This window comes from Podarcis filfolensis, assembly GCF_964270895.1.
Source record: "Podarcis filfolensis genome assembly, chromosome: 7".
Taxonomy (NCBI): domain Eukaryota; kingdom Metazoa; phylum Chordata; class Lepidosauria; order Squamata; family Lacertidae; genus Podarcis; species Podarcis filfolensis.
The window spans coordinates 43,168,572-43,180,592 of record NC_139603.1 but is presented as its reverse complement, the minus strand read 5'-3'; the positions used below and the strand labels follow the sequence as shown (position 1 = coordinate 43,180,592).

The 12,021-nt window shown below is 39.7% G+C and overlaps 1 protein-coding gene across 2 annotated transcripts in view; it reads left to right on the top strand.

Annotated features, from left to right (window-relative positions):
• Nucleotides 1–12,021, top strand: part of RAB31 (RAB31, member RAS oncogene family) — a 41,572-nt gene that overhangs the window by 4,403 nt on the left and 25,148 nt on the right. For both annotated transcript variants that reach the window (XM_083622687.1, XM_083622686.1), the window contains exons 2-3: nt 8,651–8,730; nt 11,005–11,086. In XM_083622687.1, the coding sequence (XP_083478813.1) occupies nt 8,651–8,730; nt 11,005–11,086 (162 nt within the window). The remainder of the gene's footprint in view (nt 1–8,650; nt 8,731–11,004; nt 11,087–12,021) is intronic.

Below are 12,021 nucleotides of genomic sequence, written 5' to 3'. Positions count from 1 at the left end.
ACAGTAAAGTTTCATTTATATTTTTATAGGTGTTGCTGTATAAATAACAATATCTTCACTGTTCAGACCTTCTTCCCCTTTCACTGCAAAATGTGATCAAAAATGCATATAAGGCTTTATAAAATCTGGGCAACCATACTGAAGTCTGTGGCTTGGAATGTGTTCATGGAATTTCCCGGACATATCCGGACATATCCGAAATGTTGCAGTCAGTAGTCAGTGGAAATAGGCAAAATGTCCAGGAAAATCCAGATGTATGGCAGCCCATATTGACAGTGTCATTTTTTCCGAATTCCCATAAAAATAGCACAAAAATTGTTTTTCTTGGGGGTGGGTTGCCCCCAAACGCTCAACAGCTTTGGGCAAAACTAAAAAAGCTCATAAACTTTGGCCAAAAAAGGCTTCTGTCTCACATTTTCACTGTTTCAAATATGGGAACCCTATTAGAGGACCTGTTTCCATTAACATGTTTATTTAGTTGCATGTTACCGAAAAAGTGTAGTTTTTGTATGCATTGAAATGTGTTATGTGGAAATGCATATACTGTACACCAAAAAACATGGACCTTGAAAGGGAATTGAAGGAATCCAATCTGACTGTATTCTGTTTTGGACGGAGTACGGTACATATGGATTTAGATGAGGAGAGGAGCAAATGCAAGTGATGATATAATTTGAGATGAAGTCTAATTAGTGGCCCTCTAACCCACTTGCAAAAGAGGACACAGATTTGAATAAAATTTGCATATGCTTTGTGTCATGCAAATCGTGTCCTTCCTAAAAGAGGGCACATGTTGCGGTGAGATCTGGAGACTGTGGGTGGGTCCATTGGATAGCCACAACACCCGATTGGTAGGTCACTCGATGCTGGGTTTCAATCTGGCAAATTGGGCTGCAGTCTAAACGGATCGAGGGACCTATATAAAGCCATGCACATGACCCAGAGCTTCCTCTTTTGGCTTGTGCATCGGAACACCCGCCCACCTCTCCCTAATTTTAGGGCCATTTGCGATTGACCTTGCTATGCCGTCGTGTGTCGTCTGTCTTTGGGACGGGTACGGCAGGAATTTTCCCACTTGGCTGATTGGCTGTTGTAATTTGGGCTTCGCCTGCCGTGCAGCAATTCGTCACAACTTGTAAGGTTGTGCATAGGCACTGGTTCATATGATAGGGATGGGAGAACGGTCCGCCATCCCTATGTGAAGGGTATTCTGTTAAAGGAATCCAGAGATTCAACTTGGTTTGGCCAGCCCCCGAAAAGGGGTTGACCCCGTGCCTGAGTCCCGTGGAGCATCTGGGGAGTGAATAGAGTCTGCTCCCAGGCTTTTCACCTTCCTCAGGTGTTCACCCTTGGCTGACCTATGATAGAGCTCTGGGTCAGCGCTACCTACAAGGGTGTAGTGAGCTTGTCAAACCAGAGCCTTTGCAACCACTCACTTTTCTGTAATCAATAAAGTTGTGGCCTAAATTCTACCCAAAACCAAAACTAAAATTTGAGTCAAATGTGTCTTTATTTAGGAGGGAGGTCTCTGGGTCTGAACACGCAAATTTGTGTCGTCTTCTGAAGGTGTAGTAGAGGGTCTAAAAATAATTTAATGGCCATACAGACAAAGTATTTGACAGAAACTATGTGAGCAGGTGAAGCTTTCCCCATAATTATATTTCTGTATTAGAAAAAACCTTAATTTGTAGTTCTACCTCCCACAGCTCTGTTAAAGGCACAAGAAGTGTGCTTTCTCCTAAGGCCAACCGTATACCAAGGTCTGGGATGTAGTCCTGTACCCACTTTCCTGCGAGTAACCACTATGAAGCACAAAGTCACAAACTTCTGAGTAGACATGTGTACCATTGTACTGCATAATAATGTAACAGTGAATTCTTAATGAGTGTTTAGCCTTTGACTCTTCTTCAGCAGCAGACATGACTCTTTGCAAAGTTTTCATAATTTGCCTTGGCCGTTGCAGGGGGATGCTTTAACATACAGTAGTACCTCAGGTTAAGAACTTAATTCGTTCCGGAGGTCCGTTCTTAACCTGAAACTGTTCTTAACCTGAAGCACCACTTTAGCTAATGGGGCCTCCTGCTGCTGCCACACCACAGCCACACAATTTTCTGTTCTCATCCTGAAGCAAAGTTCTTAACCCAAGGTACTATTTCTGGGTTAGTGGAGTCTGTAACCTGAAGCGTCTGTAACCTGAAGCATCTGTAACCCAAGGTACCACTGTACTTACTGTGTAATCATATTTGCAAAAAACAACTTCCAGAAAGTTCCTAACCACAGTTGTTGGGGGGGGGGGGAGAAAGGCAAACTGCAGAGATTCCAAGGACTAAAAAATGAGAAAGAAGCAGGAAAAGTACACTAAAGGGAAGAGGAAAGCAGCAGCTCTTCTGAGATCCCATGAATCCCTTTTGCTTGGTGTCCACACAACTCACTTGTCAACCACAGCTCCCAATTCACTCATTGGCTAAAATCACTGAAAGGTGGGAGCATCCTGGTTGCCTCATTTCACTGAAATCACTTAGAAGGGTACTTGTGCAAAAAGAACATAGCCACAAGTAGAATGTGTGGTTTTGTTTTGTTTTTTTAAAGGTATAAATTGTAGGTATGATAGAAGTTTGTTACAAGGCTTTTTTTTTAACTCTTCAGCAAAAGAACAGGATGTGGTTGATGTCATTGGGAGTCCATGGCTGACCTTAGTTTTTAATTTGTACTAACTACCAAAGTTAGATTTTTTTTCATTTGCAGAAGTCAAATATACAACTATGCTTGTGTAATATATTTGAAACGTTGAGAATTCTTTCTTACAAGAAGATTTGCAACACAAGTAGAACCTTTAAAATATGTAAACACATTTTATAGGCATATAATAGACAATTCCTGCCTCTTATCTGTGTGGGATTAAGCAGGCAAGAGAAAATGTAAAGAATTTGATAACACCTAGGTTATAATTAAAATATGTATTAAACAGCCTGTACTGTCTCATCTCCTAAGTTCATGAGAATGTTGTCATATGCAAGTGTAACCCATATTACAACTTCCTGATAATAGGCTTATTTAGGTTGGAATTTTTTTTAATGGGTTGGTTCAGTTAGTCTGCACTGGCAAGTGATGGTGGGGGAGGGCTGTATGCCAGGCCAAAAGAGTGTGAAATAGTGAGTTACTCAGTACTAACAAGAAGAACCACTACAAGAGAGGGGGAATGAACATACTTTGGATTTCTTTTCAGTTCAGTAGGTACCACCTTTGTAAAAATGCCTGTGTACAGGATAACCTCTGGGTGGTAATGAATTTGTAATAAAAAAAATCTGTTGTATTTGTAGTAAAGTGCTTTAGTCATGTTACAATGGCAAGTTTTTAAAATTATAGCATATTTTCTGATACAAAGTTTGGGACTTTGGAGCAACTTCATGGTCTTTTGTCATCCATTGCAAAGGGTCTTCAGATTCATAAGATAAATCCACTGAACTCTTTGTATGTCACAGGATTGCCATCTTTCCCTCAGGGTTGTGAGTTTCTGCCCACAGACATGTGACGTCACACACACATGCCTGCATGTAGTGAATGTGATGTCACACACACTGTGCAAGCATCTGCATGTGATGTCGCACATCCGCATTGCATTGGCCAATGGTGGCCACTCCTCTTCTTCCTCCTCTCCACAGCCAGCGAGGCATGATTTTCTGCAGCAAGGGACTGAGAATCGGAGGCAGAGAGACTCTTCAGAGTTGATTGTTTTAAAATAGAAAATAAAATTAATGGGTGGAATTAAACATTAAACATTGCACTATTAGAATAGTTCTGTCAGCACAAACGTCTGCTTGCCCGACAGAGTACTATAACCTGCCCCTCCCCACTCACCGTGTGCTTTTCTTAGGGTTCTCCTGTCTCCCAGAGCTGATTTAGTGGGGAGCGGGGGGAGGATGGAAGCCCCAGTTGCAATAGTGGGATTTGTTCTGGCTTCTGCTAGCACAAATGTTTCATTTAATCTGGTTGAATTAGTTAGTTGAATCTGGCTCAGTGAAGTGTGTTAATGAATAGCTTCAACCAGATGCAGTTATGGAGGTACATATATTGCCTTCAGCTCCAAATGTAGGGATTTGGGGAAGGAGGAAGTGTCAGAGAGAGGTGGTGTCTTTAGTCGAGTAATATCGTCGTTGTGGGGAGGATTACTTAGAAACACTTTCACTTGCATCGTTGTGGAAGCAAAGAACTGGAAATCATGCTGGAACTCCTGATATACACTTGCTGGCCCTAAAGACATAGGCTGTTCTTATTTTCCAGATGAGACATTAAGACTAGTCTATAGTTTTGCACTTTTATCTATGGGCAACAGTTTAAAAACCAAGGCTTGCTTTCCACTATGTATATTTTGCCAACTGTTTGTATTTTCATTATCTGCACTTGGTTGATTATGGACTACACAGGCTGTGGGTTGACCACATCACCCTCAAGTCATATGTGGAGTCCTGTGGGAAGCATGAAAAAGATTCAACGTTTAGCACAAGAAAATAAAACCAAGTTGTTTTGAACGGAACTGGACTGGGTTTTCTTTTCAATATGAGCCACCTTGGAATAGCCCTTGAATTAAAAAAAAAATTCCAAAAAGTGTAGCCAGAATCTTCAGAACACTCCCAAAAGTATTATACAACTTGTATTCATTGACAGCCAGGTTCAAATACTCTCCAAGCAGCAGAGCAGATCTTTGAAATGTGGTTTTAGAAACATGACTGCACTAGTAAGACATGGAAAAAGTTGCAAAGCTGTCACTGTCTGATCAGCTGGGGAAACAGCAGTAAGGGAGGAAAACTTCCTCTTGTACTGAATTTCAGGAAATGGTTTCTCCCAGGCATTTTCCTCTACCTCAGAAGTTGCTCCCTAAAATTTACAAATAATTGATCATATTTATCCACATTTACCCATCTGCACACAGATATTAACTATGTTCGCCACATCCCACAGCCATCTCTTTCTCTGACCTCTTTTAGGGCTGATTGGTAAGATTCTGTGTGGTTGGTGGAGGTGTTAGGGTTGCCATATCATGAAGAGCAAAAAAGAGGATGCTATGACAGCTATTCAAAGCAAATAAATGCAGTTTGTCTCAGATCAACGCGGGTGGCGCTGTGGGTAAAACAGTGCCTAGGGCTTGCCGATCGCATGGTCGGCGGTTCGAATCCCCGCGGCGGGGTGAGCTCCCGTCTTTTGGTCCCAGCTCCTGCCCACCTAGCAGTTTGAAAGCATGTCAAAGTGCAAGTAGATAAATAGGTACCGCTTTATAGCGGGAAGGTAAATGGCGTTTCCGTGTGCTGCGCTGGTGCTGGCTCGCCAGAGCAGCTTCGTCACGCTGGCCACGTGACCCGGAAGTGTCTCCGGACAGCGCTGGCCCCCTGCCTCTTAAGTGAGATGGGCACACAACCCTAGAGTCGGACACGACTGGCCCGTACGGGCAGGGGTACCTTTACCTTTACCTTTTATGACAGCTATTCAAAGCAAATAAATGCAATTTGTCTCAGATTTTACCCCTTAAAAAGAGGATGTGTTCTTGAAAAATAGGACACATGGCAACCATAGCAAGCGGGATAGAATAAAGGGAGGTAATCCTCCATAGGATATGTTTAAAATCAAAATCTTAAGCCAACTTTGTGTATGGAAAATTATTTTTTCCACATTTAAACAAATAATAAAAATAACAGGCAAAAATATGATTTAAGTATTTCATTTATAAATTGCTTCCTATAAAGCATCTTGAAGCAATTTTACATCTCAAAGTGCTGAATAAAGGATATCCCCAATAAAAATTACTACAATAATATCATAGTAGTTATAGTTTGTGCAAATGGAAATTTAACATATAAGATAATACGCCAAGTTGTAACAAAGTTTTGTTCTTTAGTAGCATCTGGTTGAAGTTATGAAATTGGAAATCTGACAGTGTATTTAATAAACACCCCTGAAACTTAAAATACTATGCTTGCTTACTACTGTTTTGTCTGTCTATGTTGCCAATCTTTATGTAAATAAGAAACAGAATGCTTACAAAATCTTTAAATCACACAAGCAATTTTAATATTGCATAACAGTAAGAAAATGCCATTTTTTCCCATGCAGTCGTTTAAAACTGACTTTTGTGTTTGCTTTACTATAAATAGATATATTTTTATAGCTTCCTTTCCATCAGGCTAGCCAGAGAGTTGCAGTGGTTGAATATAGTCCTTTAGACCAGCAGTTCTCAAACCATTTCCCCCACAGGCCACTTGAAAACCGCTGGGGATCTGGACAGACCATGGTAAACTTGCATTGGTTTTACTTCTTGAATAAACCTCCATCATTATCAAAACCAGTGTCATATTATGAAAATCATAGATCCCATACTAGGGTCTTTTAAGCTTGTTTGATAATCTGGCCCTGATCGACACAGCCTTCATCTCCATTGTTGTCAGAAGAAAAAACATGCAAAGTGCAGGGCTGAGTGTACAGATATTCTTGACACCTTGCAATTTTACCACAGATCACTTGAATGGATTTCATGGGACAACATTAGTCCACAGACCACAGTTTAAGAACTCCTTCTTTAAACTATATAGTGTAAAGGGACACATTATTATATGTTTTATTTTGTACTGAAATAGAGATAGATGTTGGATGGTGTGAGCACTTTAAGAGTAGGGTTACAAGCTTTATGCTGCAGCCTTAGGTAGGGTGTATGTATGTGTGAAATTATGGCAGTTCAATACTTTACTGAAGGCTACTTACCTATATGCATATTAACGTGATGTTGCTCTTAAATGAAAAGGATTTAGGTACTTATTAGCGTTGTTTAATAACACGTGTGTTATCTGAACATATGGTGTAACAAATGCTGGCTAGGTCTTCCTCTTGTGGCAAGATGAGAGACTGCACTGAGGGAGCAAGGTTCATTCATGTGCATGGAAACCGTGGCAGTGTCAAAAAAGCATACACAAATTATGTTTTCCACAGCTTTACAGCTCAAATTACTCTTACATTTTCTACCCTTTGCTTACTTGGATATATATGTGTGTGTTTTTATTAGACCTACTTCTTAGTAATGTTTTTTAGGATTAGGATATTAAACATTTTACCTCCTTGCAGTAAGAAAATGCTTACACAAACCAACCACGTGCAAGTGAAACAAACCTATTTTGATAAGGGGACTATTAGAGGAAAGATTAACCTATATTATGACTTCTAATGAGCACATCCAAATTGTGCTTTTCCTCTAGCAATTTCTCTGTTTTAAATTTATTTTATTTATCTGGCCACCCAGTAATGTAAGTTCTTGTTTTAAATGTATTGTCCTCCTTCCCCCGTCCCCCTAAGTGAGGAGTGCTGTCCCCATTCAAGCATGTAATTAGCAGGGAATGAGTAAAAGTCACCTTCTCCAACCCCAGCTGTCCAGTGAGACCCACAAATCAGTCTGTGCAGTTCACAATGTGCTAATGTAGCAAGACAGTAAGTACAAAAGGACTGGAAAATCATACTGAAAGCAGGACATCTTTTATTTTAAGAAACGGGGGCCAGGATTTTGAATAAATAAAAACACCAGGAGCAAGCAAGTCAGACGTATGCATACGGGGTGGGGGCTGTGGCTGCTGCAGTGGGAGGGGGAGAAGCCGGGAAGCCACTTGGCTTTAGGCAATATTGTTTCCTGACTTCTGATATGATGATTAGTGGTAGGTTTTTTCCCCCTTGCTCACTCTGTTCTCAAGGGAACTTCAGAGGCTGGAGCGGACCAGGAGGACCAGGAGACATAGATGAATTCATAAAGAGTTAACAGGCATGTTTCTTCCTTGGCTGAGGAGGGCCAGGACACCAGCCACACCCTCCCCCCCCCCAGGCTTCACACCCTCCTTGAATATTTTTATCTTACTTGAGGTGGGTGAGGAAAAGGAAGTTAAAATGAATCATTAAGCTTCCCCAACTCAAAAAAAGCATGCATTAGAACATAGATGCAGAAGTCTTATCACAGAAACAGTGAGTCAAATTAGTTAAGGGCAAATTCCATACACTTTATCGCAATTAATTCCAATAGGATCAATGAACAATAGACTATGAGAACATTAAATCAGCTTATACATGGTAGGTATTTGCAAAACCAGGGTCTTTTAATATGTGAGCTGCTAAACTACCATGATATTTACCAAGATGTGTATTAACCGGAGGTGGTTTGGGGTTGTTTGGAACAAATTAGATTTTAAAAGCTGAACAGGAAACCATTTAACCACAGAAGGGGAAATGCAGTTTATGTTTTCAAACATTCACTTCAAATCAGGAATAACAATGGTATTGCCTGAAGTTGCCTACAAATAATTTCTAATCTTAAAAAAACACTTCACAATCCTGGAATTGCAACATCTCAAATCAAATCAGTAGGTGGGCTAAATTTTTCGTAATAGCAATATCACTATTCTGCCACAGTTACTGACTAGAATCTGCCTGAATGGTTTTAAATCACAGCTGCCTCAGGACTTTATTGATTTCTACACTGCAGTATAAGTGGCATGTACTGAGGAAAAACTTATTATGGACCATTAGGTAGTTAAGTAAACATTCCTCAGACTAGACAATTGTTCTTTTTAACCCACATCTTATTTCAATGTAATGTTGAATTGATTCTTCCTTTCTTATTTTTCAGGATACTGGAGTTGGCAAATCTAGTATAGTTTGTCGATTTGTTCAGGATCATTTTGACCACAATATTAGCCCCACTATTGGGTAAGTACTATACATACATACATACATGCATACATACATACATACATACATACATATAATATGTTACTACAGTTTCAGTTTAGTAAATAAACAGAATTGATATAACCCATTTATATTTCAAGTTTATGGGAAAGCTCACTACTCAACACAATAGTCGTTTTGTTCATTCTTTCGAAGTGTTGTATAATGTAGAGAGCTATTAATTGAGTAAGCCTATTAACTTTCTCTTTAGGTAATGCCAGTTCCACACTATTATCCATTATGTACCTTGAAGAGTTATTATTTGTTATGCAACTAGGTGGGGTTTTTTTTTAGTCTAGCTTCTAGAGGATGGAATTATGGGGTTTTTAGTTATTTTATAATGAGTTTTGATGTATAAACATTAATTAGCAGTCAATTAGATCTCAGTATTAATATATTGTTTCTAGCTTCTCTCAAACCTCTATTTTATTACAATTACTTTACTGAACAGATGTATATTTTTGTCTCTTTATTTTGTTATTTACTGCTCATTTGTGTTGGAACATAGCCATTGTCAGTAAATGCTTTGGCAGGACTTCGTATAAGTCAAGTTACAGTTCTGGGAACATGTGAAATAACCAGTGCATCTGTGTGCATAAAGACTGCATTTCCTTGTATCCTCAGGAGGGATATATGGTACTCTTCCTCCCCATTTTATCCTCACAACAGTCCTGTGAGATACAGTAGATTAGGCTGAAAGTGAGTAACTGGCCAGAGGGCACTCTGTGAGCTTCCTGGCTGAGTGGGGATTTGAACCCTGGTCTGGCACTCTTAACAACTGTGACACATTGGCTCTCTTTTATATAGCTATGGTTTTCAGGCAGGCTTTGGCCCAGCAACTATTTTATTAAATAAAGTAATAAGAGCTCTTGGAATATAACTGATTTGTGGAAAGCCTATGGCTCTGAGCCATTTGAGTAGATGTAAAAACCCCAAAAAAACTTTTTTGAAAAAGTTAGTGCTTAAGGCCCATATAAGTGATTGATGTTTTTGACCTCTCTCCCAACATGGTATTAAATAGCTCTTTTATTTAGGTTTGTATATTAAGCTTTGGTTTTAATAGCATCTACATGAGGAACATCGGAACCCAAATTATGATATTTAAAATTTACTTGCTGACAGTTCCTAGGCGTGTATCTGCTTCCAAAGATTTTATAATTCATCACATCGCCTTGGCTTTTAACAAGACAGGATAGCACAGTGTAAGTGCATGGCATGTAATTCATCTTCATTAATTTTTCCAAAACTTCAAAGCTTACCAACTATGCAATATATGATTTGAATTTAATGCATGCATGTTTATGTCTAGAGACAAATCTGTCAACTTGTGCTAAAAAGAAAACTTTGGAGGCTTAAAGAACGATTTTATCCTTGTGTCATGCCTGCCAGGAATTATTCTATCATTGCCCAAGTCCCTCTGTGCCAACATAGCATAGTGCTATGCTGGCAGAAAAAAATCACATTGGTATAGTAGTACCCCTTGCACTACTCAGATGAGCAGCAGCATAAGAGATGTTGTTGTTGTTTAGTCATGTCCGACTCTTCGTGATCCCATGGACCAGAGCACGCCAGGCACTCCTGTCTTCCACTGTCCCCCACACTTCAGTCAAACTCACGTTAGTAGCTTCGAGAACACTGTCCAGCCATCTCGTCCTCTGTTGTTCTCCTTGTGCCCTCAATCTTTCCCAACATCAGGGTCTTTTCCCAGGAGTCTTCTTTTCTCATGAGGTGGCCAAAGTATTAAAACCTCAGCTTCAGGGTCTGTCCTTTCGGTCAGCACTCAGGGCTCACTGGATCAATTATGAGGAACCCAGGGTAGTGAATTGACTTAGCTCAAGGGTGGCCTACAAAGGTTAGCCTACCTTAAGAATGGATAGGTTTGATCTTCTTGCAGTCCAGCACCATAATTCAAAGAGATACAAGATACTTAACTGTAAATAATTCGCCAACTTTTACTGGAACAATTCAATTTTTTCTCATTGAACTGGAAGGTCATATGTTAATAATTTCATTTATTCAGAGAAAATGCTACATTGATATAGTTCAAAATAGCAACATTCATATAGCAACTTCTGTAAATCTTTGATTGAACATCACTGGTACTTTTATTATCTAGCAGCAGTGTTTTTCATCTGTAGTATATGTACATACCTGCCCAGGTATTAACAGTGGCCCGGTATTAAGAAACGATTTGTTGATAATATAAGAAGCTTATATCTAAGTATTGTACTGCTTTTTCTTACAACCTTTTAGTGCTTCTTTCATGACTAAAACTGTGCCTTGTGGGAATGAACTTCATAAATTTCTGATCTGGGATACAGCAGGGCAAGAACGGGTGAGTATGATTCCAGTATCTTTTAACTGAAGGCATTTACATGCTGTGCCTCTTTATTTTCACTAAAATATTGGGAAGTAGATATAATTGAGAATTACAATGTCAGTGAGTTGTGGAGAGCACACAAAAGAGTTAAGGTGCTATGGAAGCAGGGTCAATCATTTTTTAAAAATGTGATTGCCTGACCAGAAGTGCGGGTAACCTCCTTGCAACTTCCAGTTGTTAACAAGAAAGACCTGTAAGGGCCAGGCCACAATAACTGCAACGAACAAGAGACCAAAAAAGCAGCAGTTTCACAGGCCATTTACCTGTTCGTGCTTGTTGCTTTTCCTATCCAATGTCAGAACCCTTATGAGAAGCACAAGGCAGTATTATCTGAAAATAAAGCTTTTTCTTTTTAAATAACTGTACTGGGAGGGTTATGAGGATCCCAGGGTGGTGAATTGACTTAGCTCAAGCCTACAATGGTTAGCCTACCTTCAGCCACCTGAATTATTTTTCTGGTTGTTGGCTGCCAACTCACACAGTCGCTGTCAACGACATTTGGGTAGACTAGCCATCAAAGAATTTGTGCTTAGTTTTTGCCAGATATCCTGGACCCAGGGGCTACTGTACCCCTGCAAGTCATGGTGAAACTCAGGAGACAGCTTATCTTTACTCAGGTCTAAAAATTATTAGCGTCTCACTATGACTTCCTACTTCCATTATCCTCATTTCCCCAAATCTCTCTTTCTCTAAATAGTAATAATAATAATAATAATAATAATAATAATAATAATAATAATAATTTATTATTTATACCCCGCCCATCTGGCTGGGCCTCCCCAGCCACTCTGGGCGGCTTCCATAAAAACCAAAAATACAGTAAAATATCACACGTTAAAAACTTCCCTGAACAGGGCTGCCTTAAGATGTCTTCTGAATGTCAGGTAGTT